At 35.2% G+C, this 25,765-nt stretch overlaps 1 protein-coding gene across 1 annotated transcript in view; it reads left to right on the forward strand.

The window, feature by feature from the left end:
- The window catches only part of LOC134845014 (spliceosome-associated protein CWC27 homolog), a 502,234-nt gene that overhangs the window by 468,191 nt on the left and 8,278 nt on the right, over positions 1-25,765 (forward strand). The window contains exons 2-5 of the mRNA XM_063861845.1: positions 20,366-20,442; positions 20,514-20,723; positions 24,340-24,582; positions 25,145-25,269. Coding sequence (XP_063717915.1) covers positions 20,401-20,442; positions 20,514-20,723; positions 24,340-24,582; positions 25,145-25,269 — 620 coding nt within the window. The 5' untranslated portion in view covers positions 20,366-20,400. The remainder of the gene's footprint in view (positions 1-20,365; positions 20,443-20,513; positions 20,724-24,339; positions 24,583-25,144; positions 25,270-25,765) is intronic.

A 25,765-nucleotide genomic window follows, 5' to 3' on the forward strand; every position in this document is an offset into this window, starting at 1 on the left:
ATGCAGCAAAAATCAACATTGCCTTGAGATTTGTGTTACGTAAAATAGAAACGGGCAATTAGCTTTATTTCTACGCTCATAAAAATAACTTGGACCGGGAAGCATGAACCCATATCAGTGTAAATTTCATCGAATTTGCTAGAAAAAACCATATTTTTGCGTGACAAAGATCCACAATGCCTCACTATTGACTTTGTGGCAAACTTGGAATTGTTGGCGGAGAAAAATAAAGCCAAAGTGCGATCAAATTTTCTAAAAATTGAAAATATCAGCAAAAAGCGGCTACACACTATTTTCAGCATCCTTAACGAACGAGGCAATTTCAATAAGAGTGAAGCAAGAGAGTACGAAGACGAAAGTATCGAGAATGAGGAAGAAACAGACGCATCCACTCACTTTCTCAGGATTCAAAAGAAACAATTGATTGGTTTGATGCATCATCTAGAGAGGTACACCAATACTCTACCAGTATTTGGATTCAACAGTGGTCGGTATGATATAAACCTCATTAATTAATACGTCTTTCCCTAGTTTATCAACGAAAAAGATATTGAACCTTCAGTTATCAAGAAAGCAAACGACTTTGTTTCTTTCAAATTTGGAGATGATCAGCTGCTGGACATTATGAAGTTTTGGGGTGGAGCTACTACTTTAGACTCTTTTCTAAAAGCTTACAAAGCAAGTGAGATGAAAGGATACTTTCCATACGAGTGGTTTGAAAAATTGCGAAAATTGTTCGAGTTTTTTTTTGTCAAGATGCAAAAACCACAGGTATTTTTCACTTGTGTACAAAATTCCTATTGTTTTTCCGAATATGTTTGCAAAACTTATTCGAGTTTCTTAACATATGTGCGAGTTTGGAGCACTAAATTAAGTTCTAATTGTTTTTCAATGATTTACCTTGAACCTCTCATCTATTCTCATAATTAAAATGAAATTGAAGAAATTAATTAATTACAGAAAACGAAGTCAGTACCAAACAACAATTATTTACTATAGTTTTCTATAGAACGCAGAGCTGGACGAGGTTCCATTGCTGGTGGTTGTTGCGGAGGGTTGTTTTGCGGCGTCATTGTTACTGAGAAACCCTCATCTTCATTCCAAGCTGTTATTCACTTCAACAACATCCAAAAAAAGATCGCGGGTTGAAAGCGATGAAAACGGGTGAATTTTTTGCTGATTTGTATAAAATCTTGGAAAACGAGGAGGATACAGATCAGCTACGAGATGAGCTGAATGCCTGTCAACACTTCTTGACAGATACCGAGATGGAAAATGGACGCAACAAAGTTGTCAATTTTCAACTTTCAAAACTAGATCCTAATCTTGTTAATGAAAAACTGGATCAAGTCTTTGAAAAACTTGATTGTGCAGCAAAAATCAACATTGTCTTGGAAATTGTGTTATGTAATATAGAAACGGACGATTATCTTTATTTCCTTTATTTCTACGCTCATAAAAATAACTTCGATCGGGAAGCATGAACCCAGATCAGTGTAAATTTCATCGAATTTCCTTGACAAAATCATATTTTTGTGTGACAAAGATCCACAATTCCTCACTATTGACTTTGTGGCAAACTTGGAATTGTTGGCGGAGAAAAATAAAGCCGAATTGCGATCAGAGTTTCTTAAAATTGAAAATAACATCAAAAAGCGGCTACACAACATTATCAGCATCCTTAATGAACGAGGCAGTTTCAATAAGAGTGAAGCAAGAGAGTACGAAGACGAATGTATCGAGAATGAGGAAGAAACAGACGCATCCACTCACTTTCTCAGGATTCAAAAGAAGAATTGATTGGTTTGATGCAACATCTAGAGAGATACACCAATACTCTACCAGTAATTGGATTCAACAGTGGTCGGTATGATATAAACCTCATTAAATATTACCTCATTCCCTAGTTTATCAACGAAAAAGATATTGAACCCTCCGTTATCAAGAAAGCAAACGACTTTGTCTCTTTCAATTTTGGAGATGATCAGCTGCTGGACATTATGAAGTTTTGGGGTAGAGCTACTACTTTAGAATCTTTTCTAAAAGCTTACAAAGCAAATGAGATGAAAGGATACTTTCCAAACGAGTGGTTTGAAAAATTGCAAAAAGGGTTTGAGTTTTTTTTGTCAAGATGCAAAAACCAGAGGTATTTTTTTTACTTGTGTACAATTTTCCTATTGTTTTTTTGAATATGTGTGCAAAACTTATTCGAGTTTCTTAACATATGTGCGAGTTTGGAGCACTAAATTATATTCTAATTGTTTTTCAATGATTTACCCTGAATCTCTCATCTATTCTCATAATTAAAATGAAATTGGAGAAATTATTTATATAAAGAAAACAAAATCAGTACCGAACAACAATTATTTACAAAAACAATTAATCAAATGGCTGTCGAGCAGCAGTAGAGTTCTGGAGGTTCTCTATAGAACGCAGAGCTGGACGAGGTTCCATTGCTGGTGGTTCTTGCGGAGGAGTGTTTTGAGGGGTCATTGTTTCTGAGAAACCCTCATCTTCATTCCAAGCTATTATTCACTTCAACAACATCGCAAAAAAAGATCACGGGTTGAAAGCGAGGAAAACGAGTGAATCTTTTGGTGATTTGAATAAAATCTTGGAAAACGAGGAGTATACAGATCAGCTACGACAAATGAACTGAATGCCTGTCAACACTTATTGACAGATACCGAGATGGAAAATGGACGCCACAAAATTTTCAATTTTCAATTTTCAAAACTAGATTCTAATCTAATTATTGAAAAACTGGATCAAGTCTTTGAAAAACTTGATTATGCAGCAAAAATCAACATTGCCTTGAGATTTGTGTTACGTAATATAGAAACGGGCAATTATCTTTATTTCTACGCTCATAAAAATAACTTGGACCGGTAAGCATGAACCCATATCAGTGTAAATTTTATCGAATTTGCTTGAAAAAACCATATTTTTGCGTGACAAAGATCCACAATCCCTCACTATTGACTTTGTGGAAAACTTGGAATTGTTGGCGGAGAAAAAAAAAGCTATTTTCAGCATCCTTAATGAACGAGGCAGTTTCAATAAGAGTGAAGCAAGAGAGTACGAAGACGAAAGTATCGAGAATGAGGAAGAAACAGACGCATCCACTCACTTTCTCAGGATTCAAAAGAAACAATTGATTGGTTTGATGCATCATCTAGAGAAGTACACCAATACTCTACCAGTATTTGGATTCAACAGTGGTCGGTATGATATAAACCTCATTAATTAATACGTCTTTCTCTAGTTTATCAACGAAAAAGATATTGAACCTTCAGTTATCAAGAAAGCAAACGACTTTGTTTCTTTCAAATTTGGAGATGATCAGCTGCTGGACATTATGAAGTTTTGGGGTGGAGCTACTACTTTAGACTCTTTTCTAAAAGCTTACAAAGCAAGTGAGATGAAAGGATACTTTCCATACGAGTGGTTTGAAAAATTGCGAAAATTGTTCGAGTTTTTTTTTTGTCAAGATGCAAAAACCACAGGTATTTTTCAATTGTGTACAAATTTCCTATTGTTTTTCCGAATATGTTTGCAAAACTTATTCGAGTTTCTTAACATATGTGCGAGTTTGGAGCACTAAATTAAGTTCTAATTGTTTTTCAATGATTTACCTTGAACCTCTCATCTATTCTCATAATTAAAATGAAATTGAAGAAATTAGTTAATTACAGAAAACGAAGTCAGTACCAAACAACATTATTTACTATAGTTTTCTATAGAACGCAGAGCTGGACGAGGTTCCATTGCTGGTGGTTGTTGCGGAGGGTTGTTTTGCGGCGTCATTGTTACTGAGAAACCCTCATCTTCATTCCAAGCTGTTATTCACTTCAACAACATCCAAAAAAAAGATCGCGGGTTGAAAGCGATGAAAACGGGTGAATTTTTTGCTGATTTGTATAAAGTCTTGGAAAACTAGGAGTATACAGATCAGCTACGAGATGAACTGAATGCCTGTCAACACTTATTGACAGATACCGAGATGGAAAATGGACGCCACAAAATTTTCAGTTTTCAACTTTCAAAACTAGATTCTAATCTAATTATTGAAAAACTGGATCAAGTCTTTGAAAAACTTGATTATGCAGCAAAAATCAACATTGCCTTGAGATTTGTGTTACGTAATATAGAAACGGGCAATTATCTTTATTTCTACGCTCATAAAAATAACTTGGACCGGGAAGCATGAACCCATATCAGTGTAAATTTCATCGAATTTGCTTGAAAAAACCATGTTTTTGCGTGAAAAAGATCCACAATCCCTCACTATTGACTTTGTGGCAAACTTGGAATTGTTGGCGGAGAAAAATAAAGCCAAAGTGCGATCAAATTTTCTAAAAATTGAAAATAACAGCAAAAAGCGGCTACACACTATTTTCAGCATCCTTAATGAACGAGGCAGTTTCAATAAGAGTGAAGCAAGAGAGTACGAAGACGAAAGTATCGAGAATGAGGAAGAAACAGACGCATCCACTCACTTTCTCAGGATTCAAAAGAAACAATTGATTGGTTTGATGCATCATCTAGAGAGGTACACCAATACTCTACCAGTATTTCGATTCAACAGTGTTCGGTATGATATAAACCTCATTAATTAATACGTCTTTCCCTAGTTTATCAACGAAAAAGATACTGAACCTTCAGTTATCAAGAAAGCAAACGACTTTGTTTCTTTCAAATTTGGAGATGATCAGCCGCTGGACATTATGAAGTTTTGGGGTGGAGCTAGTACTTTAGACTCTTTTCTAAAAGCTTACAAAGCAAGTGAGATGAAAGGATACTTTCCATACGAGTGGTTTGAAAAATTGCGAAAATGGTCCGAGTTTTTTTTTTGTCAAGATGCAAAAACCACAGGTATTTTTCACTTGTGTACAAATTTCCTATTGTTTTTCCGAATATGTTTGCAAAACTTATTCGAGTTTCTTAACATATGTGCGAGTTTGGAGCACTAAATTAAGTTCTAATTGTTTTTCAATGATTTACCTTGAACCTCTCATCTATTCTCATAATTAAAATGAAATTGAAGAAATTAATTAATTACAGAAAACGAAGTCAGTACCAAACAACAATTATTTACTATAGTTTTCTATAGAACGCAGAGCTGGACGAGGTTCCATTGCTGGTGGTTGTTGCGGAGGGTTGTTTTGCGGCGTCATTGTTACTGAGAAACCCTCATCTTCATTCCAAGCTGTTATTCACTTCAACAACATCCAAAAAAAGATCGCGGGTTGAAAGCGATGAAAACGGGTGAATTTTTTGCTGATTTGTATAAAATCTTGGAAAAGGAGGAGTATACAGATCAGCTACGAGATGAACTGAATGCCTGTCAACACTTCTTGACAGATACCGAGATGGAAAATGGACGCAACAAAATTGTCAATTTTCAACTTTCAAAACTAGATCCTAATCTTGTTAATGAAAAACTGGATCAAGTCTTTGAAAAACTTGATTGTGCAGCAAAAATCAACATTGTCTTGGAATTTGTGTTATGTAATATAGAAACTGACGATTATCTTTATTTCCTTTATTTTTACGCTCATAAAAATAACTTCGATCGGGAAGCATGAACCCAGATCAGTGTAAATTTTATCGAATTTCCATGACAAAATCATATTTTTGTGTGACAAAGATCCACAATCCCTCACTATTGACTTTGTGGCAAACTTGGAATTGTTGGCGGAGAAAAATAAAGCCGAATTGCGATCAGAGTTTCTAAAAATTGAAAATAACATCAAAAAGCGGCTACACAACATTATCAGCATCCTTAATGAACGAGGCAGTTTCAATAAGAGTGAAGCAAGAGAGTACGAAGACGAATGTATCGAGAATGAGGAAGAAACAGACGCATCCACTCACTTTCTCAGGATTCAAAAGAAGAATTGATTGGTTTGATGCAACATCTAGAGAGATACACCAATACTCTACCAGTAATTGGATTCAACAGTGGTCGGTATGATATAAACCTCATTAAAAAATACCTCATTACCTAGCTTATCAACGAAAAAGATATTGAACCTTCAATTATCAAGAAAGCAAACGATTTTTTTCCCTTCAAATTTGGAGATGTTCAGCTGCTGGACATTATGAGGTTTTAGGGTGGAGCTACTACTTTAGACTCTTTTCTAAAAGCTTACAAAGCAAGTGAGATAAAAGAATGATTTCCATACGAGTGGTTTGATTTTCCCAACAAGCTTGATGAACAACAACTACCCTCGCATGATGACTTTTACAGCAAACTGAAGAATAGCAACCATCTCGATAAAAAGTATGACGTTTTTCAGAAGCTTCCCAATACTGGATTAACTGAAGAGGAAGCCTTGAAAAAAATCGGGCTTAAAACCAAACCACCTACGGGATTGGAAAACTACAATTACTTTATATCTATTTGGGAACAGGAAAAGATGACATCAGTTCACAATTTTCTACGGTGGTATAACAACAAGTCTGTTGTTCCTACCCTTGATGCTATGCAGAAAATGATTGAATTTCATCATGACAAAGGGATAGACATGTTAAAACTCGGCTGTACACTACCAAATTTAGCGAATATCTGCCTACAAAAGTCAACCGACTATAGGTTTTTCCAATTCTTTTCGAGTTTTAGTGATTTGCTTGAAAAAATACGGGAAAATATGACCGGTGGTCCCTCAATTGTTTTCTCAAGGAAAGCAGTAGAAAACGAAACGTTTATTCAAAATCAAACAACTTATCTAAATCAATTGTTGGTATTGATGCTATTCAACTCTATCTTTTTTCTATGTGTCAGGATATGCCCACAGGCTTGTACACGAGACGGGACTACAATGAAGAAACACAAAAAATTTCAAGGCTAGGCAAAATCGAGTTCGAACAATTGAAAATATGGCAACCAGACCAACAAAATCGAGTTCGATTAATTGAAAATATGGCAACCAGATTTCAAGCAAACAGATCAAAATTGAGAGAATACAAAATTGAGAGTTACTACAATACTGGAACACAGGAAAAAATTGATTGCTTTAGTGTTGATGGTTATTGCAACCATTGTAAGACTGTCTTTAAAGCAATGGGTTGTTATTTCCATTTTTGCCCTCGTCAAGAAGCTAGACCGAGCCTAATTGATGATGATATCAAACGAGGAACCAAGAAAAGGGAAATTGATGAGCTTCGGAAAGATTACATTCGAGAAAAAGGAGACACTATAGAAGAAATGTGGGAGTGTAGTTGGTGGGATCAATTTAAAAACAATGTAGAAGTGAAAAATCACGTTAGAACTCAATTTCCCTTCAAAAGACCTCTTTCTGCTAGTTCACTAGTGCAAAATATTGGAAATGAAACATTGTTCGGCTAGGTACAATGTAATCTGAGTGTTCCAGATGAGCCAAAAGCAATATTTTTTAAATTCCCACCTAGTTTCAAAAATATTGATGTTACCAGAAACAATATTGGTGAATATATGAAGACATATGCGGAAGAAAATGATTTGTTAAAACAACCGCAACTAATGTTGATATCGAGCTTCAAATTGTCCAACGGAACACTGATCACACCACTTTTCAAATTTTACTTGGATCTTGGACTGCAATATACAAAAATTCATCGATTTGTACAATACACACCGCGTAAAGTATTAAACAATTTTGTTCAGTCTGTTGTTGATGCTATGCGAGCCGGCGATGAAAATCCATTATCTGGCGTAGTAGCCGAAACAATGAAACTTCTAGAAAACTCCTACGGGTATCAAATAATGGACAGATCAAAACATACAATGTCAAAATATCTTGGAGACGAAAAAACTCATAAAGCTATCAATAACCAATTCTTCAAGAGACTCAATGTCGTAGCTAAAAAATTTTTTGAAGTGGAGCTTATTAAATCTACTATAGAGCATCGTGAACCAATTATAGTAGGATTCTTTATACTGCCAAGTTGAGAGTGTTGGAGCTGTATTATAACTTTTTCGATAAAATTTACGATGTCAACAAATTCGAAGAACTCGAAATGGATACAGATTCCCTCTATTTGGCTTTGGCAGAAGAAAATTTAGATGATTGTATCCTTCCCAGCAAGCGAGCACAATCGACTGAAAATTGAATCAAGGACTGTCGAGACGACTTCAGAGCAGATGCGAAAAACAACTTTTTCCCCCGTACTTGCTGTTCTACACATAAGAAACATGACAAGAGAGAACCAGGATTGTTCAAGGAGGAGTTCAGATGTACCGAAATGTTATGCCTGTGTAGTAAAACCTATTGCTGTTACGATAGTAAATGTCAAAAGTATAAGTTTATCAGTAAAATTCTGAACAAACGCGCATTAGAAGACTCTGGAGATGGACCGATGGCGAAGTATCGACGAGTACTGCATGAAGCAGTGAAATTGAAGTCAACGAATAGAGGATTTAAAACGATTAACCATGCAGTTACACCTTATGAACAAACTAAAAAAGGACTGAGCTATTTTTACTCAAAACGGGAAGTTGAATGTGATGGAGTACATACTAAGCCTCTAAGTTTGTAAAGGATTGTGTAGTAGAATTGTATATGCGATGCTTTGAATTAATACATTTTCTCTGTAATTAATCGTTTTTTTGAAAAACTTTTTTTAAACGCTAGATTTCGGATAACAGTATTTTGATTATCGATTAAGAAAACATTTAGAATTTGGAACATTGGCAACATTTTACTTGTTTTGGATTGTACTCGTGTCCAATCAGATTCCAGCTTCTTTTTATGGAATTTGTATATAAAAGTCGTGTCCAATCGGAAACAAAGACCCATTTTAGGCATTGCCGTTTCCAATCACAAAAAATGTTCATTTTTGTTCTGGTTGTCGTATCCAATCAGACAAAAGTTTACTTTTTAAGGACTTAAATCTTCCAAATAAGTAAAAATATATGCAAAAAGCAGTCGCAAAAATAAACGACCAAAGGTTGTTTGCTGTAAAAATAAGGAATATTGCTGATATAAGTAACAAAAGAAAGAAAATTAATAAAATTAACATCTCTGCAATTTTTTTTCATCAAGATAATTGATTTTTTTGTATGCAATCAATGAGAAATTGCTGGTTTTTGAGAAGATAGTCAAGTTCTTCGATTTTGATGATTTTGATGTAGATTTGAGAAGATAACTCAAAGTTGATGATTTTTTCAAAGCAAATCTCTGGAAATCTGATTCCAAACCGAATCAAGCAGGATTTTGAGCTTTGAAGATCCTTAAAGAAATGAAGGAATAAAGAACTTTGCTGGGGAGTTCTTACTTGAGTATCGGGTAGGGGATTAAAAGAGTCTTTGATATATTATCGTACGACTTCTTAATTAACTTCTAGATTTCTAAAATAAATTAAAAAAATTCCTTTTGAGGTGTAATTCAGCTGTAAGTTTGAAGCTTTGATATGCAATATGTGGATCAAAAGTAAACTCTTTGATCGAGTAAGTTTCTCTAAATAGACCTTTACTTAGTCGGATAACTCTCTTTTGAACAACATAAACGTCCAAAAAATTATGAAAAACGTAAGAGTCAACATCTATTCTATCAATAAAAAAATTAATTGGAATTTTTTCTTTTTTCTTGTAAATTAACTCGAGGAAATTCAAATTTTTTTCGATAGACATTTTTCAAATAATAATTAAATGTTTTTTTAAATGATTATAAGTTTACTTTTAGAAAATGCTGGATTCTGATTGGTTGATTTCAACATACAAGGATACTAAAACTTAGCTCAAATCTGATTGGTGTATCTTCATTAAGTAATAGTAAACAAAACTCATAACATTCTGATTTTCTTTTGCGTTAAAAGCAATCGCTCTATACTTTGTAAACCTACTTGAAATTTTTTTAAATAAGAGTGAACAATTCAAAGTAAGTAGAAACAATCTAATAATTTTGTGGGACTTTTAAATCTCCCAATTTTGTAGGTAACATGTATTTTTTTTAATTTTTGGTACAGGCTAAATCTCTCACCTTTTTTCAGATCCCAGCACTCAACAGGAATGAGAAAGTGAAATGCGAGGGCTGTGGTAAAGAATACAGTAGAGCAAATGCGGCTCAACATCGCAAGAGTTGTGTGCGAGGAGTCATTTCATGTCCGGAATGTAGTTATTGTACATACAACAAGCAACAAATGAATTTCCATACGAGCAAGAAGCACGTAAAGTCAACCCCAAAGTCAACAAAGTGTGTATCGTGTGAGAAAGAATTTTCAAGCTATTATTTACTTCAACAACATCGCAAAATAGATCACGGGTTGAATGCGAGGAAAATGAGTGAATCTGTTGCTGATTTGAACAAAATCTTGGAAAACGAGGAAGATAGTGATCAGCTACGAGATGAGTTGAATGCCTGTCAACACTTGTTGACAGATACCGAGATGGAAAATGGACGCCACAAAGTAATCAATTTTTTACTTTTAAAACTAGATTCTAATCTATTTAATGAAAAACTGGATCAAGTCTTTGAAAAACTTGATTGTGCAGCAAAAAACACTATTGCCTTGGGATTTGTGTTACGCAATATAAAAACGGGCAATTATCTCTAATTCTACGCTCATAAAAAACTTGGATTGGGAAGCATGAACCCATATTAGTGTAAATTTCATTGAATTTGCTTGACAAAACCATATGTTTGTGTGACAAAGATCCACAATCTCTCACTATTGACTTTGTGGCAAACTTGGAATTGTTGGCGGAGAAAAATAAAGCCGAATTGCGATCAAAGTTTCTAAAAATTGAAAATAACCTCAAAAAGCGGCTACACACAATTTTCAGCATCCTTAATCAACGAGGCAGTTTCAATAAAAATGAAGCAAGAGAGTACGAAGACGAATGTATCGAGAATGAGGAAGAAATAGACGCATCCACTCACTTTCTCAGGATTCAAAAGAAACAATTGATTGGTTTGATGCAACATCTAGAGAAATACACCAATACTCTACCAGTATTTGGATTCAACAGTGGTCGGTACATCAAAAAGCGGCTACACTTTATTTTCAGCATCCTTAATGAACGAGGCAGTTTCAATAAGAGTGAAGCAAGAGAGTACGAAGACGAATGTATTGAGAATGAGGAAGAAACAGACGCATCCACTCACTTTCTCAGGATTCAAAAGAAACAATTGATTGGTTCGATGCATCATCTAGAGAGATACACCAATACTCAACCAGTATTTGGATTCAACAGTGGTCGGTATGATATAAACCTCATTAAATATTACCTCATTCCCTAGCTTATCAACGAAAAAGATATTGAACCTTCAGTTATCAAGAAAGCAAACGACTTTGTTTCTTTCAAATTTGGAGATGTTCAGCTGCTGGACATTATGAAATTTTGGGGTGGAGCTACTACTTTAGACTCTTTTCTAAAAGCTTACAAAGCAAGTGAGATAAAAAGATACTTTCCAAACGAGTGGTTTGAAAGGTTGCGAAAAGTGTTTGAGATTTTTTTGTCAAGATGCAAAAACCACAGGTATTTTTTACTAAATTAAGTTCTAATTGTTTTTCAATTATTTACCCTGAATCTCTCATCTATTCTCATAATTAAAAAGAAATTGAAGAAATTAATTAATTACAAAAACGAAGTCAGTACCAAACAACAATTATTCACAAAAACAATTAATCGAAGAGCTGTCGAGCAGCAGAAGAGTTCTGGAGGTTCTCTATAGAACGCACAGCTTGACGAGGTTCCATTGCTGGTGGTTCTTGCGGAGGAGTGTTTTGAGGCTTCATTGTTTCTGAGAAACCCTCATCTTCATTCCAAGCTATTATTCACTTCAACAACATCGCAAAAAAAACACAGGTTGAAAATGACGAAAACGACTGAATCTTTTGCTGATTTGAATAAAATATTGGAAAACGAGGAGGATACAGATCAGCTACGAGATGAGCTGAATGCCTGTCAACACTTCTTGACATATACCGAGATGGAAAATGGACGCCACAAAGTTTTCAATTCTCAACTTTCAAAACTAGATCTTAATCTAGTTAATGAAAAACTGGATCAAGTCTTTGAAAAACTTGATTGTGCAGCAAAAATCAACATTGCCTTGAGATTTGTGTTACGTAATATAGAAACGGGCGACTATCTTTTTTTCTACGCTCATAAAACAAATTGGATCGGGAAGCATGAACCCATGTCAGTGTAAACTTCATCCAAATTGCTTGACAAAACCATATTTTTGTGTGACAAAGATCCACAATCCCTCACTATTGACTTTGTGGCAAACTTGGAATTGTTGGCGGAGAAAATAGAACCGAATTGCAATCAAAGTTTCTAAAAATTGAAAATGACATCAAAAAGCGGCTACACACTCTTTTCAGCATCCTTAATGAACGAGGCAGTTTTAATAAGAGTGAGGCAAGAGATTACGAATACGAATGTATCGAGAATGAGGAAGAAACAGACGCATCCACTCACTTTCTCAGGATTCAAAAGAAACAATTGATTGGTTTGATGCAACATCTAGAGAAATACACCAATACTCTACCAGTATTTGGATTCAACAGTGGTCGGTATGATATAAAACTCATTAAATATTATCTCATTCCCTAGCTAATCAACGAAAAAGATATTGAACCTTCAGTTATCAAGAAAGCAAACGACTTTGTTTCTTTCAAATTTGGAGATGTTCAGCTGCTGGACATTATGAAGTTTTGGGGTGGAGCTACTACTTTAGACTCTTTTCTAAAAGCTTACAAAGCAAATGAGATGAAAGGACACTTTCCATACGAGTGGTTTGAAAAATTGAGAAAAGTGTTTGAAATTTTTTGTCAGGATGCAAAAAACCACAGGTATTTTTCACTTGTGTACAAATTTCCTATTGTTTTTCCGAATATGTGTGCAAAATTTATTCGAGTTTCTTAACATATGTGCGAGTTTGGAGCACTAAATTAAGTTCTAATTGTTTTTCAATGGTTTACCCTGAAGCTCTCATCTATTCTCATAATTAAAATGAATTTGAAGAAATTAATTAATTACAGAAAACGAAGTCAGTACCAAACAACAATTATTTACAAAAACAATTAATCAAAGAGCTGTCGAGCAGCAGAAGAGTTCTGGCGGTTCTCTATAAAACGCAGAGCTGGACGAGGTTCCATTGCTGGTGGTTGTTTCGGAGGAGTGTTTTGAGGCGTCATTGTTGCGAAGAAACTCTCATCTTCATTCGAAGCTATTATGCACTTCAACAACATCGCAAAAAAATTTCACGGACTGAAAGCGAGAAAAACGAGTGAATCTTTTGCTGATTTGAATAAAATCTTGGAAAACGAGGAGAATACAGATCAGCTACGAGATAAGCTGAATGCCTGTCAACACTTCTTGACAGATACCGAGATCGAAAATGGACGCCACAAAGTTTTCAATTTTAAACTTTCAAAACTAGATCCTAATCTAGTTAATGAAAAACTGGATCAAGTCATTGAAAATTTTGATTGTGCAGCAAAAATCAACATTGCCTTGAGATTTGTGTTACGTAATATAGAAACTGGCGATTATCTTTATTTCTACGCCCAAAAAAATAACTTGGATCGGGAAGCATGAACCCATATCAGTGTATATTTCATCGAATTTGCTTGACAAAACCATATTTTTGTGTGACAAAGATCCATAATCCCTCATTATTGACTTTATGACAAACTTGGAATTGTTGGCGGAGAAAAATAAAGCCAAATTGCGATCAAAGTTTCTAAAAATTGAAAATAACATCAAAAAGCGGCTAAACACTATTTTCAGCATCCTTAATGAACGAGGCAGTTTCAAGAAGAGTGAAGCAAGAGAGTACGAAGACGAATGAATCGAGAATGAGGAAGAAACAGACGCATCACTCATTTTCTCAGGACTTTGTTTCCTTCAAATTTGGAGATGTTCAGCCGCTGGACATTATGAAGTTTTGAGGTGGAGCTACTACTTAAGACTCTTTTCTAAAAGCTTACAAAGCAAGTGAGATGAAAGGATGATTTCCATACGAGTGGTTTGATACTCCCAACAAGCTTGATGAACAACAACTACCCTCGCATGATGACTTTTACAGCAAACTGAAGAATAGCAACCCTCTCGATAAAGAGTATGACAATTTTCAGAAGCTTCTCAATACTGGTATAACTGAAGAGGAAGCCTTGAAAAAACTCGGGTTTAAAACCAAACCACCTACGGGATTGGAAAACTACAACTACCTTATATCTATCTGGGAACAGGAAAAGATGACAACATTTCCTGATTTTCTACGGTAGTATAACAACAAGGATGTTGTTCCTACCCTTGATACTATGCAGAAAAGGATTGAATTTCATCATGACAAAGGGATAGACATGTTAAAGCTCGGCTGAACACTACCAAATTTAGCGAATATCTGTCTACACAAGTCAACGAACTACAAATTTGTCCCATTCTTTTCGAGTGTTAGTGACTTGCTTGAAAAAACACGGGAAGATATGACCGGTGGTCCCTCAATTGTTTTCACAAGGAAAGCAGTAGAAAACGAAACGTTTATTCATAATCAAACAACTTATGTAAATCGATTGTTGGTATTGATGCTAGTCAACTTTATCTTTTTTCTATGTGTCAAGATATGCCCACAGGCTTGTATACGAGACAAGACTACAAGGAAGAAACACAAAAAAATTTCAAGGCCTTTGAAAATATGGTTATGTCATACTTTCAAGCAACCAGACCAAAATTGAGAGAATACAAAATTGAGAGTTACTACAATGCTGGAACACAGGAAAAAACTGATTGCTTAAGTGTTGATGGTTCTTGCAACCATTGTAAGACTGTCTTTGAAGCAATGGGTTGTTATTTCCAATTTTGCCCTTGTCAAGAAGCTAGACCGAGCCTAATTGATGATGATATCAAACGAGGAACCAAGAAAAAGGAAATGGATGAGCTTCGAAAAGATTACATTCGAGAAAAAGGAGACACTATAGAAGAAATGTGGGAGTGTAGTTGGTGGGATCAATTTAAAAACAAGGTAGAAGTGAAAAATCACCTTCAAAAAACCTCTTTCTGCTAGTTCACTAGTGCAAAACATGAGAAATGAAACATTGTTCGGCTACGTACAATGCGATTTGAGTGTTCCAGATGAGCTAAAAGCAATATTTTTTAATTTCCCACCTATTTTCAAAAATATTGATATTACCAGAAACGATTTTGGTGATTATATGAAGACATATGCGGAAGAAAACGATTTGTTAAAACAACCGCAACGAATGTTGATATCGAGCTTCAAATTGTCCAACGGAACACTGATCACACCACTTTTCAAATTTTACTTGAATCTTGGACTGCAATATACAAAAATTCAACGATTTGTACAATACACACCGCGTAAAGTATTAAGCAATTTTGTTCAGTCTGTTGTTGATGCTAGGCGAGCCGGCGATGAAAATCCATTATCTGGCGTAGTAGCCGAAACAATGAAATTTCTGGGAAATAGTTCCTACGGCTATCAAATAATGGACAAATCAAAACATACAATGGCAAAATATCTTGGAGACAAAAAAAACTCATAAAGCTATCAATAACCAATTCTTCAAGAGACTCAATGTCGTGGCTAAAGATTTGTTTGAAGTGGAGCTTGTTAGATCTACTATAGAGCATCGTGAACCAATTATAGTAGGATTCTTTATACTACAGTATGCCAAGTTGAGAATGTTGGAGCTGTATTATAACTTTTTTCGATAAATTTTGCGATGTCAACAAATTCAAGAACTCGAAATGGATACAGATTCCCTCTATTTGGTTTTGGCAGATAAAGATTTAGATGATTGTATCCTTCCCAAAAAGCGAGCACAATGGACTGAAAATTGAAGCAAGGACTGTCGAGACGACTTCATAGCAGATGCGAAAAACAACTTCTTCCCCGTACTTGCTGTTCTAAACATGAGAAACATGACAAGAGAGAACCAGGATTGTTCAAGGAGGAGTTCAGATGTACCGAACTGTTATGCCTGTGTAGTAAAACCTATTGCTGTTACGATAGTAAAAGTCAAAAGTATAAGTTTATCAGTAAAGGTCTGAACAAATGCGCATTAGAAGACTCTGGAGATGGACCGATGGCAAAGTATCGACAAGTACTGCATGAAGCAGTGAATTTGAAGTCAACGAATAGAGGATTTAAAACGATTAGCCATGCAGTTGCAACTTATGAACAAACTAAAAAAGGACTGAGCTATTTTTACCCAAAACGGGAAGTTGAATGTGATGAAATAGATACTAAACCTCTAAGTTTGTAAGGGATTGTGTAGTAGAATTGTATACGATGCTTTGGATTAATACATTTTCTCTGTAATTAATCTGTTTTTGAAAAACTATTTTTAAACGCTAGGTTTGGGATAACAGTATTTTGATTGTCGATTAAGAAAACATTTAGAATTTGGATTATTGGCAAAATCGAGCTTCAAATGTTTTTTGAAAGTTACCATCTTACCATCTGAATTTATGACCAATCTTAGTACACTGGAATATCTATTCCCACGTAATACACCAATAATATTTTCACATTAGGTAACGCGCGCCGAGATATTTGCGAAAAAACTAGACATTTCCACGTTTTTCTTACCATTGTCTTACCATCACACGGAAACCTTACCATTGGTATTACCTACTGTAGACCTTAATGAACTGTAGACTCTACTACCTATGTTAATACTTAGGGTGATGACCGGATACTCCTAAGTTACCGGATAGGCCTATGTTAAAACATGGGGGCCATCACCCCCGGACGATTTGGCTCCAACATATACTACTCGCAACTCAGAGTTTTGGAGTTTGATCCGTTTGTTTCTGACTTAGTTGTGGGGAGCAGCAGATGTGAGAGACTAATTGCTGCTTTCATTGCGTCGTTAGAATTTGGTGTTTCTTCTACTAATGACAACAGCTGCTGGTTCAGTAAATCTATGAATTGGAAACATTGCTTGTTCTTGCGTAGAACTATGAAGCGCGGTTTCCAGTTAACGATTTTTTTATATGTCATTTATTTTAGTTTCAAGTTCTTAGTCGATAAGTTTCCAGGGGTCGAAGTGGACTTTAGTGATTGCTGGGCGCGATGGATTAGATTGTGTTGCCTTGTGCAGTACGTTTAATTCGGCTGGCGGAGATGGACCCTTTTGCAAAGATTTCGGATGTGCATTGTATGCAGGAGAACCCATCGTAATAAAATTTGCTGCTCTGTAGCCCGCTACATGAGACATGGATGTCTGCTTTGCAAATGGCACACCATGTGCCTCCTTCTCGGAAATGGCGTTTACAAATATGGCAGTGCGATTGATCGGCTATAATTTGGCAGCGAGGAGGATAAATTTATAGAGAATATTTACAAGCTAGCTCAGCAAGCAATAAACGGAAAGTTTTTGTTAACATAAAAAGAAAAATGAATACCATCTTTACCAAACATGGTAGCACTAAAATTATCGTATAGATTGGGGGAAACAATTCGGATTCTTTAGCGGTTTATTGTCTTTATAAGGCGAAACAAAGAATTATTTAGAGCATCAAAAATTCTGTTTAAGAAGTGATTATTTGCAGAGACGATGGTTTTGGTGATTATAACAACATTTTGGTTAAATTTATGAATTATCAAATTTGTTTTAAATCTCCAATCATTAGCAAAAAAACTGAAACCGTAGATGAGTTATCATTAAAGCCGGCTTCTATAGTAACACAGTTCAGTTTGCTAGGGGTAGCGCGAGACAGTAGCGACAAGGTCGGCTAGCTTTGCACCTCTGTACGTGTGAATCGTGACTCCGACATCTTTGGGGCTGCAGTACTTAGTCCTTAAGGTTTCCTCTACCAGTTTCCTGCTCCACTTGGGTGGGCACTTCGGTCTGTACTTCGGCACGGACATTTACTTAACAGGGTACAAAAGAGGCAAATTAAGAGAAAGAATAGATTGTAAAATGGATTGTAGAGAAATGGATTTAAAGAAAACCACAAACAAAAGAAATGAAAGCGATTACAATTTGGTTTTTTACTGGTGGAGAATCCATTGGGGATGTCCGGGTAGAAGGGTAGTATCTCGGCTTGACGAGCTTGTCTCTAAAATCCCGTCTTGGGCCTTCTTCTTACAAGCGTACCATTATAACCGTACCATATCAGATGAAACTATTTAATAATTTTATCACAACAATTAGGCTAATTTGCAGCTGGTTAATTGCATGTGATTATGCAGATACTTGAGGAGGAAATTATAAAGAACGCAGTGGGTGAGTAATCTCATCAGCAGTAGCTGTAAATTCTATTCAACAATAACAAAAACTGTACAAAAACAGTAGTAATATAGTATCTTAATAGTATCAGCGTATCAACCCGTTTTAGGAGTGAATTCGTGGTCTGAGGATACTGACACCCAGCTATTATGAAAATGCGTTAATATTGAGAACTCAAACAAACGTTTTCGCACATTTCTGTGCATCTTCAGTTTATAAAATCTCTAAACTATCTGTACAAAATGATCAAAGATCATAAAAGTGTCATACACATCATTATTTGAAAATTGAAAAAAATTCAACCAATCAAAACTTCACGATTATTACTGAAATTATGTAACAACTACTATGTAACATTTTGTCACAACTTTCATAGAGTTTTCACCCTTTTTGTTTTTACAATTTCATTTTGTCGCTAATTTTCATGCTAACGTGTAAGTTATTTCAAAATTTTTTGTTTTTGTCAGATTTTTTCGATTCTGGAACTATAGCCTTAGTGTCAGCTCCCCTTCTAAATTTGTCGCGCGTGTTAATTGCCGGGCTCTCTTTCTTAATGTGTTACTTATTTCCAAATAAGTAACTTGATGCTGCTGGACGCCTGGTCGATTATCTTCCATTTAAACTCCGACTTACCACTCTCACTACCACACTGCCTTATATGCTGTCCAAATTGGGTATCCTCTTTCGGTGTTCCTCAATCCTTGTGGTGAGATGTCGTACCGTCTGGCCAACATAGATGGATTTGCACCGCCAACATAGATGGATTCAAGTCTGTACACCACTTTTGATTTGAGTTCACTGGAAAAAGAGAATTTTAGAGAGGGCATAAAAGTTTTCATTTTCCTCGTCGTGAATATTATCTGCGCATTGGCGATATCGAGCACTTTTTTTTGCTAACGTCTGACTGTGATTCCCCATGTATTGGACCATCAAGATGGCTGGTGAATCACTGCTATAATCATAAGGCTTTTTTTCTCAGCCATGTTCTTTTTGTATTTGCCTTCCCTGATGATCTTTTCAAGCGCATGCGATGCAAACCGCGACGACCAACTTTCCTGATTTTGGTTATCCAACCATATTTCCGGATATTGGTTATCCCAGCTATTAGCTCACTATTTTACATGGAGGGTAAGTTAATTTGAGCTGCTCGGCTGATAGCGTTGAAGCAGTAACGGTTTCATCGACTCGATGTTACGAGAACCACATTGAATTGGCTATGGTAGAGACGATTAAAAGCACGTAAAGCTCTATTCAGATCGGTTTAGAACCTAGCCAATCGGCTTAGAACCTAGCTTTACTTTCTATCGGTTTGCACTTCGGGCGAATCTTATGTGTGCTTGACAATAATTATAATCATCATTTGACTTTTATCTGTACTTTTGAAATTACTCAAGTGCTTTTTTTAAATTTAAAAGACCAACCGTTAACTAAACATTTCTTACAATAGACAAATACTGTAATAACCAATCAGGATCGAGCAGGAAATAAATAATTCTTTTTTGTTCTTATCGTCGTTTGTTTTTTTATCTCCATTCTGACTCTTCAATACTTGTGTGTCTACGTTTTGACCAGTATGAAATAAGGTGAATTCCCATAGGTTCCAATATTCATAAGTTCCAAAATAAAAAATCAGTCGCATAAGTTCCAAAATTTGTCTTCTTGAATTCTGATTGGTTGAAATTTGAGCCAACGAGTTTATGGATTGATTGTTTACTGTTCAACCAGCATAAAATCAAGCTGCAGATTAGAGACCGCCGCAGCCGCGCCAACGTGTTGCGAGCGTGCCACCAAAGGGTAGGACTCTATACGAATTTAAAGCCGTTTATCGCCGCTGAGCGGCGACGCGCGCCTAGTGCGTCCACCGGCGACCTTAAACCGAGACTCGGCTAATTTAGTCTTTTGACCAATTGAAAAGATTTGGAACTTATGCGACTGCTTTTTTGTTTTGGAACCTATGAGACTGATTTTTTATTTTGGAACCTATGAATACGCACCTGAAATAAATGTTGTCTACTTTTTGGAAGCACGAGTATAGTAACTTCGGTTACCATAATGTTTTTCGACTTGATTATGAGAGACAAAAAAGAAAATTAACGTGTAACAGTAGAGGTACAGATCTGATTGTAATCTGCTTCAGAAAAGCTGTCATAATTATGAAGGTTGTAGCATTTTCAGATTTTTTGGCATCGATTTTCCTTAGTCAAAGAGATGAGTAATATATACATTAAGGAACCTCCTACATCAGGAAAGGTTACTGAAAGCCCTTTTGTAGAATCATGAATTGAAAATATTAATTTTTGATAATTTTCTTCAAATTAAAGGTTTTATTGGAGACATCTGTTGGAGACATTGATATCGAGCTGTGGTGCAAAGAGTGTCCTAAAGCATGCAGAAATTTCATCCAACTATGCATGGAAGGATATTTCAACAATACTTTTTTCCACCGCTTAATTCCAGGCTTTTTAGTCCAAGGAGGAGATCCCAGTGGAACTGGAGACGGGGGAGAGTCAATATATGGCAAAGCTTTTAAGGTATGAAATAGTTATTTTTTTTTACAACGCTTTACTATTTTCGGAAGTTTTTTTTGAAATTATTGCAGTGCACTTTTTATATTCAGAAAAAAACACTAAATAGCATAGCGCCTTCTCTTGCAACTATTGAAAAAAGGTATGAATGTCAGTTTTACGGCTTTAAAAAAGGTTCCAATTTTCTTATTCACATCTATCTATCTATTATGTATTTAAATGCGGGCTTCACTATCTTCCCACGTTTGAGCTTTTTCAACGTATTATTTTAGCATACTTAACGAAAGAATTCTTTCACGTTTAACCTATGCCGTATATAGCAATTGTTAAGAATTTTTTTTCGATTTTTCAGTTTGAATTTAGTGGTTAATTCACCGAGTTAAAAATAAGCATCCTAATCGTGGGATGATGTCAGGATTCCCCCAAGTGTTGCAAATTCGGCCTCCAAATATGAATGCCCAAATCATTGTAGTGTACGAGATGCGACGATTTTTGTGATTTTTTTCAAAAAATTTCAGAAAACTGAAATAAAAAACTTGAACCCTGTATGTGGGTGCTATCAGAGTACTCTCAAGGATTTTGCCTCCAATATTACTGCTCAAATTCTTGTAGTTTTCGAGATATGACGTATTTTATTTTATTTTTTCAAAAAATTTCAGGAAACTTATATTTATTTTAAAAAAAAAATGAAATTCCCAACCCTGTAGTTGGGGGGGGGGGGGGGGGCAGTCAGAGTACTCTCAGGGGTTGAAAATTTTGCCTCCAGTTATGACTACTCAACTTTTTTGTAGTTTTCCAGATATGAAGTTGAAAATTTTGAAATTCAAGTATCTCATCCCTGTACTTGGGTGCTGTCATGGTTTTCTGAGTAGTTGTAAATCTTGCCTCCAAATATGGCATCTCAAATATTTGTAGTTATCGAGATGTGACGTTTTTAGTGTTTTTATAAGAAAATTTTCAAAGAACTCACTTACTAAAAGATTTGAACTCCTTACTTGATGATAACCTTATTGTCAGCGTAAACCCATGCGTCGCGAATCTTGCCTCTAAATATGAATGCTCAAATACTTATAGTTTCCGATATATGAAGTTTTTTTATGATTATTTCCAATATATGCGATTTTTCATGAGTCGTCAAAACATTGAAGCACCGGAGGTTTTATTCGCCTTGTTACACTAGCGCGAAGTAAGGGTATTGCAATCGGGTACTAGGTAAACAACTGTTCACAGATTTGCATATGCAGTACACGCCATGCATGCAGTATGTGCGTCTATTTGCTGCGATATGTTTTAAATTTTGGTCTTTTACTCCTCTGTGCTTTCATAATTAGTGTTTTTCCAAAAAATTTTTCAAAAATTTTTTGATGATATTACTTTGACTATTTTTGAATTTTCGACTTCGTCGCTTTCGGTTCATTGTTTGTCGGCTTAGCTTCCGCTTTTGTTTTTACCAGCCAACTACATTGGTCATTCCAATGTTGTTTATGGAGGTTAGAAGGCCATTGATTTTTTCGAACTTAAAAATTTAAATTTGCAGCGTAAGTTTTCTTTTGAGCAATTTTCCGACTAAATTTATCACCATTAATGCTCACCTTTTTTCAACAAATTTTAGCGTGTTCCTTCATTTATTGAACCTTCCAAGAGAGTTTTTCCAAGAGGGTAAATGTTAATTTTAGTTTTCTAGTATTTTTACGCGCCTCATCTTTCATATTTGATAAGTTTGATGTTTTGGGGTTGATTCAAAGTGTTCATAGGTTTTCTGCAATTTGTTTTTTTTATGACAGTTTATTAACTTTTGCAGTCAATTTTGAAGTTTTGGTTTTTCATTTTCCTGTATACCTGTATGACATGCATGTTGTTTGGTTGTGCGATTTTATGCAACGTTTTTGAATTCAATTGGGAATTTTTTGATCATTTGATCGAGTTTTTTTTATCGTTTCCGTCTATTTTTTATGAAAGTGAAATGAATAGACTTTGTGTAGCTCCAATCCTTCAAATGCTTTATGCATTTGATTTCCATGAGAATTGATATAAGATATTTTTCATTTTTTAGCCTACGATTTCAGTACTTTTTATTTGTATAGCTTCGCCTGTGTCTGAGTTCATCAAATGAGATTTTATGGAGCGTTAAAAATGGCTGCATCGTACCTACTTTTTACGATTGCGATAGCAAGTATTTTGCAATCGTTTGCTAACCGTAACTTTCTTTGTTCACAGGACTCACTGGACTCATTTTCTGGTAGCTTCTGTTAACAACAAAATATCTGCACCCAACATATTTTGTGCATGTTAGCATTTTAAACATGTCCTATTCGAAAGTTGCTTTTTATGTTGGTTGTCCTTCATCAACCTGTTAAAATTTCGTTTTTTTTGTTTCTCTTTTGTTTCGAAAGTATATCGCCTCAGTGGCCTCATATTGCGTCGTTTGAGGGCGAGTTTTTTGTGCGTGTGTGTTTTGAGGGCGATGATATAATAATTTTTTATAAGTCTTTTAACTTTTTTTTCCGGCTTCGGTATTGTGCTATGTGTTTCTGCTGCGGTATTTTTGTCGATGCTACCGCTTGGTAAGTTTTCTTCCGATGCCAATTTCCCATTATATTGTCTTGGCTAGTTTTTGTTTTAAAACAAGCTTTATTCATTTTGATAGATAAATTTTTTCGACTTAGCGGCTTTCTTGTTTTGTGTCGCAAGTTGTGCGAAGCTTTGCTTGGCCTCTGTTATATTTTGATTGTTTTCGAAGAATATGAAGTATGTCGATTTTTTTTTCACAGTAAAATTTAACGCGGTAATTTCGACTTTTTTGTATAGCAAATTGTGCGAAGTTCCGCGTCTCGTATGAGTAACAATAGTAACCTTCAAAATTCTCTCTCATTCTTTTAAAAAAGATTATCGTCTTTTTTGCTATTCGCCTATAGTTCAAGCCGCTTATATGTTTTGTGCAAGATTAAACTTTTAAAAATCTGCGCTTAAAAATTTTCTTAATTGTTATCCGATCTACTTCGTCTGATTAAAATTTTTTTAAAGTAGTTTTATGCATGATTTTTCTCCTTTGTTGCATTTTTGGGGCAAGTTTTTGTAAGAGAGTAGCCTTGATAGCCGTTGATATTGACTTTTGGTGCTCAGTTCATCTTCTCGAAATAATTGGAAAATAATCTAATGTGTTTTAACCATATTTACTCACTTTTGCTTCACTTCGCCTTTGTATTAAATAGTGTGATTTTCTTTTAAGAGTTGATGAACGAAGTTCAGACTCTTATATAGGTCGTGCGGATTTTTTTTTCTTGCAGGATATTTTTTCATGCTCTAATAATTTGAAGAATTGCATGTTTTTTCTTATGTTACTTGCAAATTACGAAAGCGTAAATGTCACGAAAAATGTGATTGACTTCTAGTTTCGAAAGTGGAATTTAGTTTTCAGATTTTCCAGCTGAATGAAAACTTTACACATTGATCCAGTTTTCTCAAAATGATTTAATTTTATCAAAAATTGCCAATCATAGTTTGTTCTTTTAATTCAAAGAGATTTAAAGCCATATTTTAGAGATTTGAAGCCATACAGTTTTTGGATATGTTTCTTTGCTTTCATCGCCTCTTCATAACTGGCTATGTTTCGTGAATGCAGGACGAGTTTCACCAGAGGTTAAAGTTTGAGCGTCGAGGGTTGCTGGGCATGGCATCTGTAGAACCCAATAGCAATAGAAGCCAGTTCTTTTTCACGTTGGATGCAGCACCAGAACTCACAAACAAGAACACTTTGTTCGGAAAAGTGAGTGGCAACACTCTTTATAATATGCTGGCTTTGGGAGAAACAGGGCTGGAAGAAGATGGTCGGCCGTCGAAGAAAAACTACATTTTTAAAGCAGAGGTCGTTTATTCATGCTGATGCTGTTTGAATGGCTTTAGAATTAGTCTCAAAGTTGATAAGACCTTTTCAAGAGTCATGATCGAAGTGATTACTTTATATAGGTCTTGGTGATTTTTTTTTTAGGGAAAAAGTCTTAATATTTATTCACGTTAGAATATGATTTTTCGCGGTGTGACTTCAATTCCTTTGCTTAAAGGAGGGCAAACTCCACTATCGAACAACGAAAGTGTAAAGGTCACGAAAAACGTGATTGACTTCTAGTTTCGAAAGTGGTATTTAGTTTTCAGATTTCGAAATCTGAAAATTTAATTTAGTTATTGATCCATTTTTCTCAAATTGCGTTAATTATATCAAGGAAAGTGCTTATCATAAATTGTTCTTAAAATTCAAAGATCTCTGAAGCCATGAAATTTTTCTTTAAATTCGAAATTTGAAGTTTTTTCAAAAACAAGTCGGTATGTTTTTCTGTTTCATTGGTTCTTGCCTTCATGATTCTTGCAAGTGTCTGTTCGCAATGTTTATTTCAAATTTAACAGGTAATTGGAAATTGAATGCGATTTAGATTCTAAACAATCCCTTTGATGATATTGAGCCTCGAGAAAATGTCATTGCTGCGTCTCGTGGAAACTCCAATCAGAAGAAAGAAAATGAAGAAGAAGCCCCAAAAGCGAAGGTGCAGGCAGTCAAGTTAGTAAAAATATTCATCGATCGAACTCAGAGCTATCGAACATGACTCTTGTTTATATTTACGCCTGTCTTGTACCAACTACAGGTTCCAATAAAGGCAGCTTTTTTCATTCAAGTTTTTATGCGGGGTTTTTATAGCATATACTACATCAATTGAAATGAGTTTTATTCACTTCTGCACGTTTAATTTTTTTCAGCCGAAAGATTTAAAAGTTGTTTACTCAAACTTTGGTGCTTTGAAATGAAATATTTTTTGATACTCAATATTTTTTTATATTTAACTGTTGGATTTAACTCTTATAAAGGTCTTGCTGATTTTCTTGTTTTTTTTTTTCACGAAAAAGTCTTCAAATATTGATGCACTTAGGTATATATGCAGTTTTTGAGTTTAATTGAAATTCATCTGCTGAAAGTAATTTAAATAGCCCTCTTCAAATACGAACGTGCAATTAGCGCAAAGAAACGTGAGCGATTTCTAGTTTCGAAAGTGGAATTT

The sequence above is a fragment of the Symsagittifera roscoffensis genome, chromosome 4, assembly GCF_963678635.1.
Source record: "Symsagittifera roscoffensis chromosome 4, txSymRosc1.1, whole genome shotgun sequence".
In the NCBI taxonomy this organism is placed as follows: domain Eukaryota; kingdom Metazoa; phylum Xenacoelomorpha; order Acoela; family Convolutidae; genus Symsagittifera; species Symsagittifera roscoffensis.